At 41.0% G+C, this 26,229-nt stretch overlaps 1 protein-coding gene across 2 annotated transcripts in view; it reads left to right on the plus strand.

Annotated features, from left to right (window-relative positions):
- LOC133479883 (RNA-binding motif, single-stranded-interacting protein 3-like) overlaps positions 1-26,229 on the plus strand; it is a 157,268-nt gene that overhangs the window by 102,382 nt on the left and 28,657 nt on the right. For both annotated transcript variants that reach the window (XM_061777402.1, XM_061777401.1), the window contains 3 exons: positions 1,154-1,233; positions 11,133-11,239; positions 24,024-24,067. In XM_061777402.1, coding sequence (XP_061633386.1) covers positions 1,154-1,233; positions 11,133-11,239; positions 24,024-24,067 — 231 coding nt within the window. The remainder of the gene's footprint in view (positions 1-1,153; positions 1,234-11,132; positions 11,240-24,023; positions 24,068-26,229) is intronic.

Raw genomic sequence — 26,229 nt, forward strand, 5'->3', positions numbered from 1 at the left:
AAAGTATTGATCCTTTTTCGCATAAATACGCAAGTAAAAATAAAAAGTACACTGCATTTAAAGTACTTTAACGAGTACAGTTTATCGAAAATGTTACTTGAGTAAATGTAACGGAGTACATGTATCATGTTACTACCCACCTCTGCACATAAATATACTGTAAATCTTATTTCTGGCAACATAGAGAAACCAAGGTGTCAGAATGTGACCTGTGTGGTTTCTGTTGTTTTTTTCTGGCTTCTGACTGGCTAAAAAACATTTGACAGACAGCAAATGTGGGCCTGTGGACACAGATTTTTACAAAATGCAATTGGTGACATTTTACTGCAGGGAAGTGGTTTTCAATATATTTTACTGTTTATGTGTAGACTAACCGTATCAGGATAAACGTGCAAAAATACACAACCTAATATGATGTCAATGTGAGAATCCCCCCCATTTAGAAAGAAGGGATTTTTTTGCTTAAATTATACAACTGCGCAAAAACCCTGCCTGTATGTGCGTGTGTGTGCGTGTGTGTTCGTGTGTGTGCGTGTGTGTGTGTGTGTGTGCATGTGGTGGCATGTGATCTCAGTTTCACGGTGGAGTGTGCCAGTGATCAACATGCAGTCAGGTCTGTCTTCAGGGTCAGTGGTTATTGGAAGGAAACCCAGGACCCACACACAAAGAAGAAAACCTTCACTTATTACACACACACACGCACGCACACACACACACACACACACACACACACAGACACACACGATCTTGCTTGTCACCGTTTTTGTCAGTGACACACTCACGCACTGGCTCTGCTTGCCAAGCAGGCAATTAGTCATTGAGCTGTGATTGGGTGAGCAGAGCTGAATAGGGGCAGACAAAGAGGACATGACACACAACAGCTCAAACTGAATGGAGCTTTTAAATGGGGACAAAGCAGGGGAAACCCCATAGAAAAAAGCACACACAAGCTCACAAGCGCAGACGCACACACACACGGAGAGCAACCTGACCCAAGTCGTGTTTCTCAGAAATACATAAACAATCAGAGATCATATTAAGGCAGCTATTTGATTTTTTTCTTAGTATGATATTTTTATGTTGTGAAATGTTAACATGTACTTGTTTTTTTCCTGAGGTGTGATCAGATCACTTTACTCTTGCTATCTCCTAGGATGGAGTCAACAGAGAAGTGTGATGTGGTGATTCAAAACTTCAATGGAAAATTCTTGAAAACTCCTCCAGGCATGACAGGTATGGTCATGTATTCCCCATGACTGGAGCTGTGTGCTGTCGAAGCTAGCTTTTAGTAGTGTAGCCCTGCATTTCCCAACCATTATCGTGCCTAGACACCCATTTTACAGTAGAAAAATCTCACGACACACCACCAAACAAAAATGTCACAAAAACGATGAAGAGTAAAATAATGATGATCTCTTCAATTTATTTCTCAGTGTGAAATCTAAAATCTAATTGAACGCAAAGCTGATATACGCACAGCAAACCAAGCATTATTCTGGTGTTGGAATGGCAACAGGAGCATACACAGGTTTATTGTACCTTCTGCCCGCTAATGGGAGAGCATTTAATTGTTCTGTCTGTCACTATATGTCACTGTCATACATAGACGAATATAGATAAATGGCTAATTAATGAATAATAATTTTCAGATTAGGTGAAATTGGATAATTTCCCACGACAATCCTCTTACAGCACACTAGTGTGCCAGCGCACCCTGGTTGGCAATCATTGGTGTAGCCCAAAACTGGTTTCATTGTTTGCACCACAGTCACTTTTGTATGGGTTGAAATATGTGCCACCATGAATTTAATTTGAAAAACATAATTTGAATTTGTATTAACTGAAGTCCAATAAACTTGAAAGTGAATAAAATATTTTTTTGATCCGCAATGAAAATTCAAATGCTATATTTTCACATTAAGTTTGATCATTTCAGATTCAGTTCAACAAATTCAGTTTTAAATTAGCTGTTACAGACATCCCAGAACTCTTAGGAATAGCAATCGATCGGCGATACACAGATCTCGTCTTCGGCCAATCAGCGCCTTTGTTTTTTATCATGTGACAAAGCAATCCTCCGGGAAGTAAAATCTTCTAACTGGCGACAGTATTTTAACTGAATTCCAAACATGTATGGGCGGTTAATCATGTACACTAAATTGTCCATAGGTCTGAATGTGAGTGTGAATGATTGATTTTCTACTGTAATATGTGCCCTGTCTCTTACCCAAAGTCAGCTTGAATAGGCTCCAGCTCACCTGCTACACTAGTTAGGATAGGTAAAGAAAATGGTTTGACGGATGGTATACAGTATAATGATCAGATGGTAAAAAAAGGCTCAGCAGTCCAAATTTCCTGTGTCAAGTGTCCTGTTTACATGCTTTATGATGAAGAGAATCCTGTGTAGTTCATTTCATAGCAGGTTTCCTCCCACATCCCAAAAACATGCATTAATTGGAGACTCTAAATTGCCCGTAGGCATGACTGTGAGTGCGAATGGTTGTTTGTTTCGATGTGCCCTGCGATTGGCTGGCAACCAGTTCAGGGTGTACCCCGCCTCCTGCCCGATGACAGCTGGGATAGGCTCCAGCACGCCCGCGACCCTAGTGAGGAGAAGCGGCTCAGAAAATGGATGGATGGATGGATGCACTTGAAATATTTTGACACTTTGAAACTGAACTTTTCTATGGTGAACAGCACAGTACAGTAGAAACACTGGAGTGTGTCTGTCTCAAACAAAATGTGACCTGAGGAAGTTGAGAAAATCGTGCCTCAAATGAAGGATCAAACATGAAGGGTCACAGTATGTAAGCTTAAATCTCATCCTACGGATAAGACAGACTGCATCCCCTACGACTTCCCCGCAGGGAAATCACTTTGTTAGCCTACAATTGCTGAAAATTCAGTTAGGAGAGAGAAAGCAATTGTGCAGTCATGCCTGATTGAGGGGATCATGACGAATGCACTAAAGTGTCAAGTCAAGATCCCCCAAGGAACATGGTGTCACAAGAAAGTTGCCAGCTCAGAGGGGATGTAAATAATAACAATGATACGTGTGTAAATCACAAACTAAACTACTACTGTAGAAAGTTTTATTTGTTGTAATTGTACTAGGATGGCACCCTGTGTTCCAAGCCTTACTGTTGCTTTGTTGAGGATGTATTCATGCCTACCAGAACTGTCTGGAAGCCTAAGATGGAATTGATGGAGTCCAGGGCCTCGACCTGTAGCTTTGTGTGTTTTTGTAAAACAAACTAGTCCTTTCTTACTCACCCACTATTCTCATATCAATACTACAAATGAGTACACAGAGCAGCACACTGAATGGGGAAATAATACTAGTCTAAATATTATGAGGCTAAAGTTGTAATTTTACAAGAGTGTAGTTTGAATATTATAATAAAAAACGTATCATTTAAGACTAAAATTGGTTAGTAATTGTACAAGAATTAAGTTACAATATTATAAGGGAAAAAAGCTTTCACGTAAAGTTTGCATCTGTTAGAGAAAGAACAAGTTGCCTTTTTAGTTGTTTCTTCAATTATCAGTTAGAAGTGTGTCACTTTTTTTCGAGTAAATATCATGCCCAATACTCTTGTCGTTCAAAGATAAACTTAAATAAAAAAAATAATAAAAATGTTAGTAAGAAGAGCACAAGACATTCATATTTGTTACATATCCAAACAAATAATAAAAACCTATACACTAACTTTTTTAACGCCATTTTAATGCTTGCTCTGTTGAACAGATTATACATACTCTATCTGACATGTGCCAATGAAGGCACATTATCCCTTAGTACAGGGGTGTCAAACTAATTTTTGTGGTGGGCCACATCGTAGATATGGTTTACCTCGTAGGGCCGTTATGACTCTTAGGAATAGCAATCGATCGGCGATACACAGATCTCGTCTTCGGCCAATCAGCGCCTTTGTTTTTTATCATGTGACGAAGGGATCCTCCGGGAAGTAAAATCTTCTAACTGGCGACAGTATTTTAACTGAATTCCAAACATGTATGGGCGGTTAATCATGTACACAAAATTGTCCATAGGTCTGAATGTGAGTGTGAATGATTGATTTTCTACTGTAATATGTCCCCTGTCTCTTACCCAAAGTCAGCTTGAATAGGCTCCAGCTCACCTGCTACACTAGTTAGGATAGGTAAAGAAAATGGTTTGACGGATGGTATACAGTATAATGATCAGATGGTAAAAAAAGGCTCAGCAGTCCAAATTTCCTGTGTCAAGTGTCCTGTTTACATGCTTTATGATGAAGAGAATCCTGTGTAGTTCATTTCATAGCATGCACTTGAAATATTTTGACACTTTGAAACTGAACTTTTCTATGGTGAACAGCACAGTACAGTAGAAACACTGGAGTGTGTGTGTCTCAAACAAAATGTGACCTGAGGAAGTTGAGGCCCTACGAGGTTATGACTGAACTCGGGATTGTCATGAACATGGTTAGGGCGACGGCGAGGAACGCAAGGCAAGAACATGGTGGACCCAATTGCAGGGACGCAGGGAGGCAAGGCAGGAGTGCGGGAATCTCAAAATAATAATATTTAATCACAATGATAAAACAACAGGCGACTATGACAAAAACAACTGGCGACTATGACAAAAACAACTGGCGACTATGACATGGCAAGACATGTGACAACGACAATGAACCGACAAGAACTGAAAGAAACCAGGGAACTAAATACAAACAAATTGACGAGACAACGAGGAACACCTGGACAAGACATGAGTGGCTGGAGAGAGGTGATTGGTCGACACAAAGTGGACGAGAACAGGTGGACACAACAACCTAACGAGCACACGACAAACATGGAACACGGGAAAACATGGAACAAAACTAAACACAACCCAAACCAAAACCATGACAGGGATGGGCGAGTACCGATACCAGGTGTCGGCATAGGGCCTCATTTCAAGGTAGAGGGTACTTTCGAAGGCTGCCGATACCAGTCATAGATACTGAAGACAAAAATAAATCTGACATAATGTCCTACTCGGCAGTAGTTGGCACTACACCGTGACCTTTGACACATCGGTGAATTATCATGTGGGTCAGAAAGAAAAATCTTTGTTCACAATTATGTGTCACTGAGTAAATTTAAATTTTATATATCAAAAGTACTAGTCGTATTGGTATCAGTGAGTACTTAAGAGTGAATACTTGTACTGGTATCAGTCCGAAAACAAGTGGTGTTGAACATCCTTACTATGGATACAAATGTATGAGCCCCAAATATTATTGCATAGAAACAAATTAACGGATAACTAGTTTTGAAATCAGAAGTCAGTAAAAAATATTTTAGAAATTTTCGGTAATACTTTCTGAATTTATTTTAAAGGGGGATTGGTTAAAGAAATAAAAAAATAAAATAAAATAAAAGAAATGCTTGCAATATCTCAATCTGCAGTTTTGCTATTTTAGCAAGAGACGTGACGTCGACACATATGATTTGCTTTCGTGGGCCACATAAAATGATGCGGCGGGCCGAATCTGGCCCCTGGGCCATGAGTTTGACACCTGTGCCTTAGTAAATTAGAACCCAAACTGTTATTATTTTTTTTTCCCAACACAGTTCCTCCCACATCCCAAAAACATGCATGGTAGGTTAATTGAAGTCTCTGAATTGCCCCTAGGTGTGAATGTGAGTGCGTATGGTTGTTTGTTTATGTGTACCTTGTGATTGGCTGGCAACCAGTTCGGGTGTACCCCGCCTCCTGCCTGATGATAGCTGGGATAGGCTCCAGCACTCCCGCGACTCTTGTGAGGATAAGCGGCTCAGAAAATGGCTGGATGGATGGATGCATATTTTCCACATGGTTTTCTATGTTTTCAGTTTTGATCAGTGGCCTTTTGTGTGTCATCTTATTGGATGGAGAGTAAGTGTCACCAGCTGCTCAGTTTCATGTGGCCAACTCCTGCTGTTCATGCTGGTCTGTGGACATGCATAGATTTATTTGGAAATGTGATTAAAGTGAGCACATTCAAGTGGAAACAATGACTAATGGTGTCATCTTCCATCCATGCTGCTTTCTGTCTGTCACCTCTGTGAAAAGGAATTGACTAAAAAGGCCTTCGTTATGCACAACAAAATTAGACGTGCTTCAGCTAATTGAAATTTTTCTTCCGAAGAAAAATTACAATCTAAAAACCAGAACATTTCCCAATGTCAATTTATCAGAATAAATACCTGCTAAATAGCCACAAAACTTTATCATATAGGCAGAAAAAGAAACTCTGCATGTTTTAGTTGAGATCTAGAGAAATTCTCTAATATTGTGAAAACTCAGGACCATGGAAGACAGCATACATTATCGCCAACGAAAAGACACAGATGTCCAGCCTTGGTGGACTTCTGCGGTCTACTTTGTTAAAAGTAAACTGTTATAACAGTGTCAGTGTAGTTTTAAGACTTCCAAGTCAACATATCTTTAATTGGCATTTTGTAATCAGAAGATGATTTTTGTAGTAGCCATCTGCTAATGTTTTACCTTGGGGACTTCACTGTGAAGTTTTTTTTTTTCTCAGTTTTTTTGGGGTGGTCGTACATCTATTGATGTTTTTGCTGGCTTCATTCAGCAGAGGGCCTTGGCACATAGACATTGTGGCCATTTATGCACAACACACATAGACACGCACGCATGCACACACACACACATGTTCTCTTACACGTATGACTCATATGTACACCCTGTGTCACAGAGGAAGTCAGATAGTGCTGATTTATTGTATGTCATAGCATTTTCGTGACAGTTGCAGTTACGCGCCGACAAACTTGGTGATATATTTTCTTGTTTGTCTACTTGTACATTTTATGTCTTGAAAAAAAATCCCATCTCTGAAACTGAGACCCCTTAGCACCCTTCTGTGTAAGACCTTGTGTGTTCGTTTTTGTGTAAATCATTGAGTGATAGTTGCCTGTGCATTTCCCTATATGTTCCTTTATTACCACAGCGTTTATGAGGTTGATGCATTGACAAGCGTCATAAATATTCCACTATTTACCTGCAATATTATTTCAACATTATCACATGACTTCTGTCACAACTCATGAACATGTCCATCCATCTCTGGGTGGTTCTTATTAAACCTACAGTGTCTTGTGCAATATACTTTTGCTGTGTTTGCAGTTTGAGTGATTTTTGCAGTTTAGTTTGTGGTGATGTCAAACATGAGCAAAAGTATTGGAGTAGATGGACAATCCTGTGATCTGTTGACATCACCAATCTTTTGCATTCTTCTTTTGTAATCCTTTTCCAAGCTTTCACTGCAGCCTCTTTCAGTTGTTGTTTGTTTTAGGGGGTTATTCTTCCATGGTCTATAGAGTTAAAGTCAGTTACTTTACCTGTTTAAAAACTTTCCACTTCATGCACCTAAAGAAGTTCTTTTGGCATTGAGTTTTGGTTCAGTTTTATTGCATTTCTAAAAAAAATCTTCAGGAAACATGTTTCTGTAGACTTCCAAGTTCATTTAGCTGCTGCCATCATGTGTTACACCAATGAAGATTAGTGAGCCCCTCCCAGAACAAGACAACAATAATACCGTAAACCTCATTTGCATTTTATTTTTTGACATTTCGCTGAATAAATGCCGATTCATTGAGCTTATTGTGTAGCCAATGCAAATATTTACACATCCCATATGCAGACACTGCAAGAGAAACAATTAACCAGTAAGGGCAACAGTAATAGTATAAAAATGTTATGAAATGTAAGAGAACCAATCAAAACAGTGAAGCTCCACTAAATGTGATTCATTAAGGAGCTGCCTGCAATCATTTTCTCTGGGAATCAGTATTGTCTGCACTGTGCAGTAGGTTGTTTAGCCAACTTAGCTTGAATAATAGAATTGCGCTCATGCTATGTGTCTTCTCTATCCCTTGGAACGCTGGCAAAAGACACACCAGCCAATGTATCAGATTCATTTTACAGTATTTGTGATTATCTGGTCATTCAACTGGAGATTGCAACACTGTGCCCACAATCAAACAATTATCAGAAATACATCACACACTGTTACAGAGCAGCAGGAAGTCAAACTTGAGATTAAAACATTTTCTTCGTTTTTTAACAGCCCTTTTGTGAAGAGCAACAGATTGTCAGAATGACAACAAGCTTAATAATGTGTAGGACGTCCAACTTTTAGCAGATTTTTCCACAGGTGATATTGGATGAATGCGTATTGCAGTCGAGCCTCCCCAAATAAAAAAAATATTATACATTAATTATTGCCGTTATCATCAGCAGCTTTGACGTCTTGTCACAGTGCAAGTAAACAATGCAAATTATTGTTGATTTTGGCCCCTGCTCTTGTGGAGAAATGTTTCTCAGGAGTTTGTCGCCACAGCCATCACCAAAAGCTATGTGAGGAGCTGTTTGACTTGATTGTTATCGTATTGTCACCGGAGAGATCATTTTGTAAGCCTGACCCTGAGAGGTGAGTAGAGTAGCCAAACATTGTACTCAAGTAAGAGTACTGTTACATTACAATAACATGACTCAAGTAAAAAGTAGTCCTCCAAATATTTACTTGATTAAGAGTAAGAAAGTACTCAGTAAAAAAAACTACTCAAGAGTAACTGGTGAGTAACCTTTGATTTTAAAAAACTAAAATCAGAGCATGAATGTCAAAAAATAAATAAATAAATAATATTAAGATATGGGAGTCCACACAACAACAGATGTACAACACATGTATTGGGCCCTACAGAAACATTATTTGCTTTATTTACTTAAATAACTGAATGAGGGGTTAGTTAGGGTAAGCTGTTTGCTGGCCAGACTTATTGATAGTGTGTGTGTGTGTGTGTGTGTGTGTGTGTGTGTGTGTGTGTGTGTGTGTGTGTGTGTGAGATAACAGATAAGCGCACACTACTGGCATACCTTTTATTTACTCAACTGCAGATGGGGGTGGCATCTTTTAGGGAGGAGTCCTTTATTTGTGCACACACATTTTTATATAATATTAAAAGCATTACCAATTTATTGTTGTTTATTGAATTTAATATCTTTTTCCCCCCTGATGAGACAGGAGACATACACAGTATTGAAGGGAGGGTACAAGTTTGTGATACTTTATAATAAACCCACCACTAAGTTCTATAGGCGTATTTATTAAATGATGATGATGATTAAAAATGTGTACAAATTGGGGCTCGCACAGAGGTTTCACTGTATTTCCAAAAAGTTATACAGGGTCTAAATGTGAAAAATAATGATGAATATTGAAGCCTAAGGATTATAGGTGGGGTCGTGATGCGTGGTCTATTATAGAAATCAAGCGAACCCTGTGTAATTCCTCCCGTATAATAAGAGAGCCTAATCTTCTAGATCGACTTATCTACGGAGAAGCCACCTACTGCAGGCCTCAAAGGCTCCTCAAAACTCTCCTTTCAGTCTTGAACGCAAATTGCATTTCTCCAATAAGAATACCTTTCAGTCATTCTTCTGTTAAGAGATAAACAAACATTTATCTTGGAGGTAAATGCATTGTTTATTTTAGCAGTCACATTTGAATCATTACCAGAAAAAAATATTGCCTTTGCAAGCTACTTTCATTGCTAATTTATTTGTGAACTGCGCACGGCACTGTGGATACAGATTGGAGTTCATCTGCAGTTTGCAATCACTGCAGTTTTAGTAGGACATTAGAATATGTTTTATTTAAAAAATGATATGGCATTAACATAGCAGGTACATTTACATATTGATGATCATTGGCCACCAGAAAGATAATATTAATTATGAATACAGTACTTCTATCGTTAGTTAAAGAGGGTATTATTGAGTAGACAGTATATGTGTTTATATACTGCAGACATCCCATTTGTACAACACAAACACGTGCAAAAGGATCACAGTTAAAAACAGCATATTTCACAAGGGTATTATTGTGCACAATGCATTCACTGAGCTTTGATGCTGATTCAATGCATATTCACTAAATAATGACGAGTTGTGGACATTCCCCATGAGAGAGATAACCATTAATTACTTAAATCCAAACATATGAACAGAATAAGACCTCAGGCTCATCAATGCCCATGTTTGTCTATTCAACAACAGTCAAGGTTCATACAGCGAGATGCTTATCATTGATTCTTGTGTCTTTTTCGTCAGTTCCCACATCACAAAGTATGTAAATAGTTTGAAGGGCATAAAACCCATCTTTGTGCCACTAATGTTTTGACTGTTGTTTCTGATGGGTGGTATTAGCTCAGTTTGTAAGGACTTGACTGTATACTGTACTGTATTGTAGCCAAGGACTTGAATGTGCAAAAAAAAACTGATCAAACAAAACTGATCCAACAATTATGCTGTACAGTACATCTTTAATTAAAGGTCCTTCTCCTTCCACAACTTCCAGATCTCAGTCAGTGAAACACACAACTTGTATAACTAGTACTGCTTTTCTATCTTATTTTGTGCCTTATGATGGCTGCAAGAACTAAAAATGTTGTGAGTTCAAAAAGAAGTAAAACTGTAACTAGAAAAATCATTCAAAAGAAGACCTTCACAAAGCCAAGTAATAATACAAATAAAATAATAATAATAATAAATAAAAATAAAACGGCATTTTACCTTGCTGTAATTGTGCTCCTTTACAGCTGCCTGCTCTAGCTTAAGTTAAAGTTTATGAACTTTTGTACAGAAGTTCCCACCTGACTAATTCTATTTATATTAGTATTTCTTCTTTCTCAGGTCTGATAATTCAGAGCATGTTAAGCAATTCACAATGGCAGCACTTTACCCAGGTTCAAGCTAAAGTTTTTTTTAACGTGTTAAGGATGCTATCTTGGTTTGTGCCACATTTGCCATGCTTTGATGATTAGCCTGTGGCTTTGTTTCCATGTCCCGGCTGCTCTTTCAGAAGCTTATCTGAAGGGATTGAGATACAGTGATAGTGTTGTTTCGGATGTTGGGATGCAAGTAAAGAGAGTGCGAATGAGAAAGCTGAAAATTTTGGTTGTCATCGCTGTTATACAAAACAGTGTTGGGTTCAACACACACAGCACCCAGATTTTTTTGATTTTATTTTTCCTGCTTCTAAGATTTGTCTTTGTGTTTGTCCTTGTCTGTTTCTCTCTACATATCTGCCGCCTCGCTGCAGCCCCTGCAGAGCCGTTGCTGTGCAAGTTTGCTGACGGAGGCCAGAAGAAGAGACAAACCCAGGTCAAATATCCACAGAACGGACGACCGTGGACACGGGAAGGAGAGGTGAGGCTTCTCACTATGCATTTTTTCTTCACTGAAGGAAGGAAGGAACAAGAAAATGTATATTTTGTTACATTAGTTATTTAAAGGTCAGAGGACAAAGATTTAAAAATGTTTCTTGATAACTCTAGAACCCCTTTACAAACCACAGCTGCCATTTTGAAGTAATTATATGGCAGATATAAAGCAGTTAAATCGATAAATATGATGGAGAATGCGCCTTCTGCTTTTTGCATCCATCGCCTTCCGGTTTTCGGCACTATCCGGCACTGTGACGTCACACGAGCCAAACAGCCTGTTCATTCTACGTTGTGTGCTGTTGTTCCCGTCCTTGTATATTTGTTGACATATGATTTAACGATGTCACGATGGTTTATTGTGTGGTATTTGGTTGTATAAATGGTTCAGGCAGTGGCAAGAGTTTTTTTTTGGTTTTCCAAATGAAAAAGGAATATGTGACCAGTGGATAGGGTAAGTCAATCGACAGGGGAAGAAACGTGGTTAGGTATGGGTGCCTAGCAAGCATCCCAAACTCTGTGCTGATCACTTTGAAGCAGCGTGTTTTGAGAAAGATTTAGCAGAAAACATTGGACACAGAGGTAGAGGCTTAAATCATCTGCGGTGCCAACTGTTTTTCCTACGGCCACCGGGACCTCAACCGCCAACAAGAGAACTAAATCTCGCAGCCGCCACGGTGCAGCAGCGCAGACAAGAGGTGAGGATTCCTTGTATATACCTACGACTCTATTATAGTTACTATGCACTGGGGAGTAGGAAAAAAAGAGCCACCCAGTACTTTTCAGTACTGTCGTCTGTACTTTTGCCTATATGACAAGCCGACAGACACAGCAAAGACTTTCTGAGCGGCGCGTTATAGCGCTACTCGAGCGAGGGGCACACTATATAGGAATACTGCATACTATGTAAAAGCTTGTGCTGTGTCACTGAAACATATATGAATATATAATACGTATAGTCGTCCTCAAAAATATTGGCACGCCATTATTTATAGCCATCACTGTATAAAAAGACATGCTTCTGACATACCGTCACATCGAGCCAGTGGCCACTCACGTTCTGTTGTACAGCTGCTACTTGGCTGCTTGTCGTCGTCACTGCCAGGTTCCGACCTCCCAGTCGGCTCAAACATGTACGGTTTGACGATGCCAAGTTCAGTTGGGTGCTCCTGTACGTTGAAATCCTCCTCCTCCTCATATTCCAACACGTTGCTCGCCATTGCGTGTGTAGCGCGCTGTGTTTGTCTATTGTAACGTCACTTCGGGTAGCCCTTGTGGTCGATAAAGTAACCACACCCCGGTGTCTTGAGATTCGGGTATGTTCGCAGAGGGCTCAATATGTGTCATAAAAACAAACTTTTTAGCTCAACTATGGTTGAAAACTGCATGTATTCCATGCATGTATTACATAACATATAAACAATGCAAATATAAATTTTAACTGACCCCATAACATCTCTGTCATCTGACTTTTATAATAAATTTAAACAAACAAGAATTTTGTTTTCAGTCAAAACTATCATTTTCTTACGTCATTAAACTCATATTTGACAGAATGACCATTCTGACAAATATGAGTTTAATATTTTAAACATATTCAGCTTCATCCGTTTGTGCAAATATAGGTTTCGTATATTGTCACCATTGCTCCCATAGATCTAGTGTATATACTCTTGTTAAACAGCTAACATGGAAGTGACAAACATACAGCCTGCAGGCCAAAGCAGGCCTGCGAGGGGGTGCAATCCAGCCCGTGTAACAGCGTGATTGTGATAAAACTCATTCCACTCCTTCAGATGGGTTTGGGTTTTATTTTATGGCTCATTAGCCCCCGCCTCTCATAATAACATGCACTCTCGCATACAGTTGACCAAAAAAATTCTAGGGAAAACGATTCAGCAGCTGAAACCATCAACGAGCTGTCTTGACTCAATACCATCTGACTTTCTCAAAGCTATTGCGAAGTCTGTGCTAGCTGATTTCCAGCAAATAATCAACTGCTCACTTCAGTCAGGCGAGTTTCCTAAAGCTCTTAAAGTAGCTGCCATTAAGCCGCTTCTAAAGAAATAGAATGCTGATCGCTTCCATATTAGCAAGCTATACTCATCTCAAATCTCCCTTTCATAGCCAAGATTTTTGAGAAAGTTATTTTTAATCAACTCAGCAATTTCTTGAACTTAAATGGACTTTTTGACAAATTTCAATCAGGTTTTCCGAACTCAACACTGTGCAGAATCTGCTCTTATCAAAGTGCTAAATGATATAAGGTTGAATACTGACTCGGGAAAGGTGTCAAGTCTGGTCTTGTTGGATCTCAGTGCGGCTTTTGATACGGTAGATCATAATATACTGCTGAACAGGTTGGAAACGTGGGTTGGACTAAATGGAACAGTCCTTAAATGGTTCAGGTCCTACCTAGAGGAAAGGAGTTATTTTGTAACCATTGGAAGTGTTCAATCTCATTGAATGGGAATGACCTATGGGGGCTTTTGGACCCCTCCTGTTCAGCCTGTGTATGCTACCCTTGAGTCAAATTCTTCAGAAATTTAATTTTGACTATCATAGCTATGCAGATGACACAGTTAAATATAGCAGTGTCTCCAGATGACAACAGTTCAATAAACAAATAAAACTGATAAATAACTGGAGGAGCCAAAATTTTTTTCAATTAAACCACAAGAAAACTGAGATAATTGTTTTTGCCAATAAAGAAAAGAGAATTGTTGCTAGTAAATACCTGGAGTCACTCTCTTTAAAAACCAAAGACGAAGTCCGAAACCTTGGTGTTCTGATAGATTCCGACCTGACTTTTACAGCAAATCAATCACTAAAACTGCCTTCTACCATCTGAAGAACATATCCAGAGTGAAGGCTTAAATGTGCCAAGCCGACCATCCATGCTTTTATTTCAAGTAGTCTTGACTGTTGTATTGGTCTTCTGACTGGACTCCCCAAAAACAGCATTAAACAGCTGCAGCTTGGGTTCTGACCAGAACAAAGAGGTCAGAGCATATTACTCCAATTCTAAAGTCTTTACACTGGCTCCCACTCGGCTTTAGAATATATTTTAAAGTTCTGCTACTGGTCTATAAATCACTAAATGGTTTAGGACCTGAATACATGAAAGAAACGCTAATGGAATATAAACCCAGTAGGTCTCTGAGATCGACAGACTCAGTTCAAATAGTGGAGCACAAAGTCCAAAGCAAACATGGTGAAGAAGCATTTAGTATTGTTAGTTATATTAATTATGCTTTGATTTCACTGGCCTGCCCACTTGTTATTAAATTAGGCTGTGTGTGGCCCATAACTATACTGAGTTTGACACCTCTGATCCTAACAGATCAAGGTTCAGAATAATCTGCAGGAAAACTATGTTGATAAACTTTTAAATCACTCTGAAACCACACTCTATTTTATTTTAGTGCAGTTTAAAACTGAGCTTGACAGGCCCTTTATTGGATCATTATTGCTTTTCAATTCAATAAAAAGTTTGATGGTGAATTAGAGATACAGCAGGCAATATGAAAGCTGTCATTTATAAATGTATTAAAATTGAACTGATAATACACTAGATTATTTCTGAAACTACTGATCACCATTTTTGGTCTGTTCCCATATACATGCTGACATCTGCGAATGAAATGACATCTGGAATTTTGCATTGAATACAGTAGAAGATTGATGCATTATTGAACAATGTAGAAAATAAAATGTTGAAACCAAAGACTCAATTTAGAGAACTAAGGGCAGTGGCACTTGTCACTAACCACACAGAATACAGAAAGACCAGAGGGGTGAAAAGATATGTTTCGTATAGATGACATTCAAGACTACATTTTTCATGTTTATTTGTAGGTACACCATGAGGCATCTCAACAGTGTAGTCTTGCAAACTGGAATTTGGACAACATGCTGGTTCATACACATTTGTGAGATGAGAAGCAAGGCTTTGTCACAAAGAATAGCGGTATTAATGTCAAGAATAAAATTCCGGTGTCTGATTTTCCTTCCCCTCATGTACAATATACGGCTAAAGTATTGGAACACACCTCTTAATTAATGAATTAATCATGTAGCCCTCATCCTCAACATCAACATACTGCATAATATGTAGTGTATACTGTCTAAGACCACAACAGATAAGCGCTACACCCTCAGCAGGGTCTGGTTTGCCCAAATGTGCTTTGTAGACTTGGAGAAGGCATTCAGCCGTGTCTCTCAGGGAGTTCTGTGGGGATTTATCTGGGAGCATTGGGTATCGGACACCCTAAATTGTCTGCTGAAGGATGGACTCTGCCAAGGCTGCCCTTTGTCACCGATTCTGTTCATTACCTTTTTGGACAGAATTTTTTGGTGCTTCCAAGTTATAGAGGGGGGTCTGGTTTGGTGACTTCAGTATTACGTCTCTGCTTTTTGCAGATGATGTGGTTCTGTTGGCTTATTTAAGCCGCGATCTTCAGCTCTCACTGGAGTGGTTCGCAGCTGAGTGTAAAGCGGTTGAGATGAGAATCAGCACCTCGAAATCTGAGGCCATGGTCCTCAGCCGGAAAAGGGTGCCTAATGACTCTAAATCAGTCTGGCATGCATTCCAATCGCTGACAAATTACAAGCGACAATCCCCCCAAGCTGAGAACAATAGCACACTAGCCATCGACTTTCACACCCCACACCCACCCAGCCGCACCACCGACCACTATCACTCCACCGACTTCTGCGTTAACCATCCGTGAACAGGATGTGAGACGCATCTTCAAACAACAAAAGATTAACAAAGTGGCAGGCTCAGACCATGTGTCCCCATCCTGCCTCAAAGTCTGCGCAGACCAGCTCGCTCCAGTCTTCACACAGATATTCAATAGATCTCTGGAACTGTGCGAAGTACCATCCTGTTTCAAACGCTCCACCATCACTCCAGTCCCCAAGAAACCTGGAATCTTGGGTCTAAATGACTACAGGCCTGTCGCCTTGGCATCTGTGGTCATGAAGTCCTTTGACCGTCTCGTGATAAACCTCCTCAAGAGCATCACAGGTCCCCTGCTGGACCCCCTGCAGTTTGCCTACCGAGCGAACAGGTCTGCGGATGATGCAGTCAACATGGGACTGCACTTCATCCTAGAACACCTCGACAGTCCAGGGACCTACGCGAGGATCCTGTTCGTGGACTTCAGCTCAGCGTTCAACACCATCATCCCTGAACTCCTTTCCCCCAAGCTTCTCCAGCTCAGCGTCTCACCTGCCATCTGCCAGTGGATTTACAGCTTCCTGACGGGCAGGACACGGCAGGTGAGGCTGGGGGAGACCACCTCATCCACACACAGCATCAGCACTGGGGCACCCCAAGGTTGTGTCCTCTCTCCGCTGCTCTTCTCTCTCTACACGAACGACTGCACCTCAGCGCACCCGGCTGTCAAACACCTGAAGTTTTCAGATGACACCACTGTCATCGGCCTCATCAAGGACGGTGACGAGTCTGCATATCGACAGGAAGTGGAGCGGCTGGAGCTGTGGTGCGGCCGACATAACCTGAAGCTGAACACGTTCAAGACTGTAGAGATGATCGTGGACTTCAGGAGGCATCCTTCACCACAGCTGCCCCTCAGGCTATCCAGCTGCCTTGTATCAACCGTCGAGACCTTCAAGTTCCTGGGAATTACAGTCTCTCAGGACCTGAAGTGGGCGACCAACATCAACTCCGTCCTCAAAAAGGCCCAGCAGAGGATGTACTTCCTGCGGCTTCTGAGAAAGCACGGCCTGCCACAGGAGCTGCTGAGGCAGTTCTACACAGCGGTCATCGAATCAGTCCTGTGTTCTTCCATCACAGTCTGGTTTGGTGCTGCTACAAAAAAGGACAAACTCCGAACAGACAATCAAAACTGCTGAAAGGATTGTCGGTACCCCCCTACCCACCCTTGAGGACTTGCACGCTGCCAGAACTAAGACAAGAGCGTGCAAAATCTTCTCGGACCCTCCACATCCCAGTCACCGGCTCTTCCAGCTCCTTCCCTCAGGTAGGCGCTACCGATCAATGCAAACTAGAACTAGCAGACATTCCAACAGCTTCTTCCCTCTTGCAATCAACTTCTTAAACACCTAACCTACAATTCCATGACAACATGCTGGCAATTTTTGTCTTGGGTTTGTTGTCACATTTCTGTGGGGCCAATTATACATTACTCGTGCACTCACTGTAGTAGTCTCGCCACGCTGCACTGTTGTTGACCAATACTGGCCACTCATGCCAGAGTAGCATCTGCTCCATTTGCACACTGACTGAGGAGTATCTGCAACAGTTGCACAATCAACATTGTCCCAGATTATCGCACTAGACGTTTGAAGTCTCGCCGCCCTTGGCACAATGGTCATTGCACCGGACTATTGCAATGTTAGTCATTCGAACTGCTCTAAGTGCTAGAGGACTCTGCATCTTTTTGCGCAATTGTCGAAAAAAAAAAAAAAAAATGTACTGGCATTACCAGATAATTAGCAACCCTTTCTTGCTCAGTGACTGTTTTTTGTCAATGTCTTTATGTCTCAAAAGTGTTCTCTGTCAATTGACTGTCTGCTGTCGTACTAGAGTGGCTCCAACTACCGGAGACAAATTCCTTGCCTGTTTTTTGGACATACTTGGCAAATAAAGATGATTCTGATTCTGATCTCTCCGGATCAAGGAGGATATCCTGCCCCAAGTGGAGGAGTTCAAGTATCTTGGGGTCTTGTTTAGGAGTGAGGGAAGGATGGAGGGGGAGATCGACAGGTGTATCTGTGCAGCGTCTGCAGTCATGCGGAGGCTGCAACAGTCGGTGGGGTTAAAGGAGGAGCTGAGCCGAAAGACGAAACTCTCTATTTACCAGTCGATCTACGTTCCTACTGTAGCGTGCATTGGTGTTAAAGAAACACATAATTAATGTGGTAAGGGGTAGAAGGATAACGTTTGGGTTCTCTTCCATTCACTGGGGTCCGTTTCAAAGTGAAACGGAAGAATATTGTAACTAAGGATGTTTAGTCAGTAAAAATGGGGCACCACGTCATTGATTAGCTAACAGCAGGGCAAAAACGATGAAAAAACCTCATGGATCAAGCTTTTTCTGAAAGGGTTGCCACAGTTATGTAAAAGTGTGAGCGAATGGCTGAACTTGTGAGATGTGTGTTGAGTAAGAATAGTTAGGACTCGTTAAAGATCATTAAACTAACCCCAAGCTACTATGCACCAATTTGTACTTATTCGGGTAGTTGTTTCAATGTTTACTCACTATTCATTGATCACGTGGACACAGAGTAGGAGGCTCTTCGTCTCAGACGGGAACAAGGCAGGTGAACCGTCGGGAGAAAAAAAACCGAACAAAAGGAAGGAAAATACGAAAGGACTCAAAATTTTAAAATGAAAATTGATGGTCACGCGGATGCAAGAAGTTGTGCTCGTAACGTTTCCTGCCATGGGACTTGTTGGCAGGCCACACTTTTATGCTTTTTTTAAAGCGTAACTTGCGGGAATACTAGAGATTCCTCTAGTCGCCTGACAAATTAGAAGGCTGGGAAAACGAGTCGCATTGCAGGCTTCGCGCCGGACCGAGCCTCTCTCCTGGTCCATGGATGAAAACATGGAGACGAAGAGAAATGGGGGGGAGGTCACGGTCAGAGCCAAGACGGTCCAGTAGACAAGCCCAGAAGCAGAGCCAGGAATGAGAGAGCGAGGACAAAGGAGTGGGGTCTGCCTTTATACCTCTGAGTCTCGGGAGAAAGAGATCACGCCCCCGACTCGGATTTCTTTTTTAAGTTTCTTAAGTACATGGACCACACCTGTATCACGGATGAACTCCGCACATTTTCAAAAACGATTCCCAACTTTGAATCTGTCTTAAGCAGATATTAAATATACAAAACAAGCTTGTTTCGATCTTAGTTCTGGCATGTTAAATAACATTGTTCAACACAACAATATTTCATACTTTTGGCTTAAAACACTGTTCTACAGTCCTCATGAACAAACTGATCACCAAACCTGCAGAATCAACATATCAATGATGCAGAAATCAAGATGCACATTCAGGGTACTATTTCAGGCTTGTACATGTTCATACAGATCTGGGATTTCCTTAATTTCATTGTTCATTTTCGAAACAAATAATATAGGGTCACGAGGGGGCAGTGTTTTCGGTCACCACTGGGGGGGTGACCGTGTTCTATCATTGAGGAGTGACCCTTCGTTCTCACCGGATCTGGTGCATTTTGAGAGCATTTTGACTGCAGATCAAAAGTGAAATTGTTCAGTTGTGAACAGTCATCACTCATTCTTCTTGTTTAAGTGTCGTAGTGAGTCAAGACAGAAATCCTGCCAGCCTGTGGGCTCCATCCAAGGAGTTGAGTGGATTTAAAAAAGCAGGGCAGGCCAGTCTTTTGTAGTCTTTGTGTTGAGAGTCGATATCCGTGACATTACCCGCACCTATGGTCATGAGCTGTGGGTGGTGACTGAAAGAACAAGTTCACAGACACAAGTGGCCAAAATTAGTTTTCAGGGCGCTGAGGATTTCCCTTAGAGAGAGGGTGAGAAGCTCATTCATCTGGCAGGGGCTCAGAGTAGAGCTGCTGTTCCATCACATCGAGAAGTGCCAGATGAGGTGACACGGGGATCTTGTTAGGATGCCCCCTGAACAGCTCCCTCGTGAGGTGTTCTAGGCACATCCCACCGGGAGGAGGCCCCGTGGACGACCCAGGAAATACTGGAGAGACTTGATTGCCTAGGGATCTCCCCCAGAATAGCTTGACAAAGAGGGTGGCTGATAGGCAGGGTCGACCATGGAGTGATCACTGACACATACAAACGGACAACCATGGGCGGAGTCAGGGGATAGTTGCGGTTACCCCAGAAAAAAAGGTGGCCACCCCAAAAGCCATCCCATTGGGTATCGGGAATAATCACAGAATTGAATTTTCATAGCCCTGTGACAACAGCGGGCTAGGGCGTATACTTTCTGGCATGAGCCTCCATCCCCTTCTATACGTTTATACAGTGGGGGAGGGGACTCGTGCAGGCCCAAGCAATAAGTGCCATTCTGGCAAATGGCCACTTCCTTATTCATAAGAACTTGACCCATTATTACCGGTATAGCATGCAAATGGCCATTAAACTATGCTTGCAACTCAAAAAAATAAATTCTCTAAAATATAATGTGTTTTGTGTTATTTGGCAGCCGCGTACCGGATGGGATCCGCTCCCTTGCGGTCCCTTGCCAGTTCGACAGAAGTTAGAGTAGCCACCGGAAGTCCTGCGCAACAGTGTTAGGGTCGTCACCCACACAGATGTTGGTCGCGATGTCGTGGGGTGAGGAGGGGGGAAGAAAATCATACAGGGGGGTCATGATGCTTTCACTATTGTGGCCGCTTGTGGTGCATGCTTTGGCGAGCACAGCAGCGTGATTAACGGACCGCTTAATTTCAACGGAGATAAAGTAGGGAGAATTGTCCCGTCGCGGGGCTCAGAGGCTGCCTGGCCACCACAGAGTGTCTTTCTGCGGCCTCCACAGTCTTGTACATTGTGCATGTGAACGGTTGTTTGTCTCTGTAGTCCCATTTCAAAGAAGCAATACAGTGTAGTTCTGCTTGATGCATTTTTTAATGGTAATTCCAGATCTGGCTTGGATTTCCACCCTGGGGTATGTAAGCAAGGTAGCGATAACACTAATCTACGGGCTACATGGAGGACATCCAGCATTTTCTTGTCATATGGTTGTTTACTATAAGAACAAAAGCTTGATTTGAGAAAAAAGCCTTTCATGCTTTTCATGCGTGTTCCAAGTGTCCATTTTCTATTGACAGCTGCCAAGTTCTACGGAACGTTCATATATTGTTACAAAAATCACTGAATGTTGACTCGTTACGGCCGTAACACTAATTGTTTCAGATACTGGAAAAAAAAATCCAGCGTCTGACATTACCAGCACGCCCACATTGAACCAGCTTCTTGGTCCACGCTATTTTATTATTTCCGCCCACCCCTCCAGCTGCCAGGGGAAAGTTCTCTTTGTAAATCACTGATTATCGTCTCCATGTTAATTATTATTATTATTTAATTATTATTACCAGGGTTTTAAAACAGAATTGGCAAAGCTGAATTAATCCATAGACACAGATATTATATACTGGCACTTTGATGCAGGCTGCAACTGCATCCACCATGACAAGGATGATGAAATAAAACTGAAAATTTTTGAAACCATAATTTATTAACGATTATGACTGTCGCACGGAAATGTTCTTGAAAATTGTTTTGAAAATATGGAAATTTAGACAAATTTGGACAAATTGTTCTGGAAGTGATTTTTTTATAGGTTGGCAGCTCTGTATTGAGCAACCAACAAAACTGTGTAGAGTCTACCATTTATGTACTCTAGTGCTGCCGCTGGTTTCCCATGCAACAGATGAGTGCTAAAAACTGTCTTATACAGAACATTCTTTTTGGGGTTTGTTACCATTCACAACCTTTGATATTGGAAACAACATAAATCTGTGTACAAAACTGTACTTTTTTATATGTCAGCCCCATAATTGGAAGGTGATCTTTCCAGTGACCCTGCCTTTCATCATAAATCAGCTGTGATAGGCTCAAAATCCATGTTATTCTGGAACAAACATGAGGTACAGATAACTGAGGGAAATTGGTTAAAAATGAATCAGTTCATGCTTAAAAAAATACATCAATGGTCGTTATTGTCTCTCACGCTTCGTGAGACTGTAGAGCTCAAGTGAGACTGACAGCACAGATGATTACAGTCCCAACATGCACCTGTCTGTACAATTAGAATGGTTCTAAATATATTTGGAATGTAACTTTCCCTCAAGTTGTCTTAATGTACAAAGTACTTCATGTCATGTTTGAGTTTAATCATTTGTAACCACCCACAGGCTTTGTTTTTATCTGTCCTCTCCTGTCAAACTAATCAGCACAAGATTTGTGTAAACACATCATATAATGGCCGGCACGGTGGCCAACTGATTAGCACATCTGCCTCACGGTTCTGGGGACCAAATCCCGGTCCCGTCTGTGTGGAGTTTGCATGTTCTCCCTGTGCCTGGGTGGGTTTTTTCCGGGCACTCCGGTTTCCTCCCACATCCCAAAAACATGCGTTGTAGGTTGATTGAAGACTCTAAATTGCCCATAGGTGTGAATGTGAGTGCAAATGGTTGTTTGTTTCTATGTGCCCTGCGATTGGCTGGCGACCGGTTCAGGGTGTACCCAGCCTCCCTGGGATAGGCTCCAGCATCCCGCGACCCTAGTGAGGATAAGCGGTAAAGAAAATGGATGGATGGGTTTCCCCTGTCCTTTTTTGACTTCTTCAAGGCTTTTATCCTTGACAAACACTGTAATACGTGCTTTACTTGGATGGTGTTTCCCTTGCTAATGGCTTCAGTCGTGTGTTTTACTTCCCTTGCTTTTTTTTGTTTTTGTTTTTTCAGTGCTCACTTAGTGCTATTCGGCTCCATATGTGCTGCATTGTCATTCTTTCGAAGCTCAGCAGGCACTTAAGGCTACGTTCACACTGCAGGGCATGATGCCCAATTGGGATTTTTTGTTGAATCCAATCTTTTTATTACACTTTTTGTTACAACTTCCAATGTGAACAGAATGAGTCCTTGAAGTCATATCTGTGCAAAAAACACAATGTTACGTGGACTATGTGTACAAAACACAATGTCACGTTGTGCATGCGCACGAAACACGCAGTGCGTTTACAGAAGTAACTATGACCCTGTGTGTTTCAATTCAAGGCTTTTGTGCAACCAGAGCCAACATTATCTCATGTTTATGAGTTGTAAACCATGTTCTTTTCACCACTGACTGTTTTCTGTTCCTTTGTCCGCAATTGCTTTCTACGCGTCTGTTTTGTCGAATAATTGTGTAATTTGTTGCCTTTTGACGACGTAGATGTCAGATGAGCGTCCAGAATGCACTCGCATTGGATCCCCAATTTATACATCATACGAAAGAGGTCTGGGTCAGATACGAAAAAAAATCTGAACTGTACTCTTCACATTGATCAGTTACATATCACATTGGGCCAAAGACATCTGAATTTACCTGGCATGTGAACATATCCTCCATTTTGTCCTAGCTTGCTGAGTTTTTTTGTGGAAAGGCAATACACCGTAGTCCAAGAATGTGTTGACTGGACTCAGTAGAGGTTTTTGCAGAACATTATTCCAGCAGAGTTCACATATACGGTATCATCCTTGATCATTTATTTATTTTATTTCTTATAAACTCTGCCAAGGAAGTTGTGTTTTTATCTGCATGCATGGTCATCTGTCTCAGTGTAGCAAGATTATGCAAAACTAAGTCCAAAAAGTTTTGTTTTTTTACACTTTTCAGAAATATTATTCCCACAATCTGATCTTAAAAATGTTGTGTTATCTCAAAATGTTTATGAAACACCAATTGATGTTGAGGACACTGTAAGTGTACTCACAGAAGTCATCAAATGTATTCATTTCCTGACAATTATGTTTCCTTTCAAATATCTTTGTACTCAGGCTCACATCCATATTGCTGTATAATGCTATTGTTCTCTGTTTTAGTTGAAAAACAAATTATACTGTCAGGTCATTCTAGCAATAGTTTATACATCCAAATCAGACAGCGACATGTCTCAACAAAAAAGTATCAAAAGAGCTACACAAAATGATAGCAACACTGACTTTCTTACACAAATTCTACAGCATAATGACCAGTTTTACCTTTTTTAACTTTTATGTCCCTCTCTTTGTATCCACAGAGTGGCATGACCCTGACATATGATCCTGCCACGATACAAAATGGGTAAGTTGGAATAGTTTTTTCCCCAGAATTACAAATATGTCCCCATTTCTAGTTATCTGTGCACCTGCAAATGCTGCTTTGTGAAACAAATGCTTACTATAGTACACTTGGCCATTTGCTCACATAGCACAAAAGCCTTCCATCAGCACATTTCACAACTCACATGCATACAAATGAGCAAAGATCAAATGTGCAAACATCCTCAGACGAAATTAAGGGACACAAATTTGCTACTATCATAAAACTCTTACTCTCTCATTATTTTATTTTCCTATCTCTATTTGTTCCCACATTGCTCCCTTGTTAACACAGCTTTTACTCTAGCAATGTTACACCACTGGTGCAGCTTGCTGCTCATTGTATCTTGAGTGTCTAACCCAAACTCTAAATGGGACAGTAAAAGCAGCATTACTACATGGTGCACATCTGTTATGGAATTCTGGATCAATATGTAAATCTGTTCACTACTGTTAATGTTAAAGCATAAAAACAATGAAACAGAAATTCAATAAGAACTCAATATTTTTAGGCAATATGAAAAAGATCTAATTGAAGGTGATTTGTACCCACCTGCACTCCCCCTTTGCCTCCCTGCGTCCCTACACTAGGGTCCTCCACTTCCTTGCCTCCAACACCTCAAAAACCCAAACCTGACACTTCTTCTTGACATAAATAATCAATTCTACCTGTCACACCATTGCCACTATCAGATAGAAGTCTCAAAAATGATATTTAATTCCAAAAACAAAGGCAAAAAAGGATAATGGAAAAATCTAAATACTAAATTAACCAAGTCCAAAATCTAAACACAAAGTAACAAAGAAACACCAGGGAACAAAGAAGTAAGAAACATGACAGTATAAGGAAACATGGACTATGACAACTGCTGACATTTGACATACAACAATGAACCAACCAGCACTGAAAGAAACCAGGGAACTAAATACAAACAAATTGAAACGAGTGGCTGGAGGGAGCTGATTGGTTGAAAAAAGGTAGAGGGTTGACAAGAACAGGTGGACACAATAACTAAATGAGCACTCAAGACATGAACAACATGGGAAACATGAAACAAAACTAAACATAATCTAAACTAAAACCATGACAAGAAGCTGAAACTAAACCCCAGCAGTTCGAATTGTTTGAACAGAGCAGAGAGAATAAATGCCTGTGAGTATTGCTGGATGTCCTACTTATGTGTTATTGCTGTGTTTATGCTAAAGTAATGTTTGTTTGATGCTAATTTCTGTTAGCAGGTCTATGCTGTTTCCTCTTGTAAGTTTGCGTTGGGCTAGCAGATTTGTGTTAAGCTAATGATAATGGCTTTGATGCTTCATGTTGAAAGTTCATTTGGGAACCTTTGCAAGGTTTGTCAGAAAGGTTCCAGGACTGGTGTCACAAATGATATACTACAAATCCAAGTAACAAACGAACAAACTAAAAAGTTTTACCCTTGAAAGCAATCCTGCTGGAGTCAAACGCATTTTCCCCATTTTCTCTGCCACACCTTCATCCACTCCTGGAAGGATTCTTCCTTGATTTCGTTCACATCTTCAAACCGGTCTGCTTAATGAACTATTTGAGCTTGGGAAGGTAAAAAAAAAAAAAAAAAAAAAGGTTGGGTTAGTTGGGAAGGTTGCTCGAGCACGGCGATGTTGTTCTCGAGCAGGAACTGTCGGATGCACAGGGCATTGTGAGCAGGCCCGTGGTCATAGTGAAGCAGCCACAAGTTGTCCTGCCACTATGTGCTGGTTCATCATCTGACAGACCACCAAGGACTCCACTAAAAGAGGTTTGATGAAGATCTGATATTGTATTTCAAAATAAAAGTCTCCGAAAACTAATAAACTACATTTTTTAATGCATCTCAAGATTCAAATTAACCTTGCTGGTTGCATTCCTTCGGAGGGCCGTATTATTGGGAAGCTTTTGTTTTGTAGGTGGGTTTCGCCGCGAGTTGGCGACTTATTACCGTAATGCCTAGTATGAACAAAACTAGGGGCGGCTGGTTTGATTGCTACTTTACGAGTGGAGGCTGGCTTGACCGGCGCTATATACTACTGGGGGCGTGCCTTTAGCGTCCTCCTTCACACGCACCCTTCCCCCTTTACGTCCGCATGCCGCTTTTCCTCTGTATAAGCAGCGTGTCGGCAGGAAATGCG

The sequence above is a fragment of the Phyllopteryx taeniolatus genome, chromosome 6, assembly GCF_024500385.1.
Source record: "Phyllopteryx taeniolatus isolate TA_2022b chromosome 6, UOR_Ptae_1.2, whole genome shotgun sequence".
Classification (NCBI taxonomy): domain Eukaryota; kingdom Metazoa; phylum Chordata; class Actinopteri; order Syngnathiformes; family Syngnathidae; genus Phyllopteryx; species Phyllopteryx taeniolatus.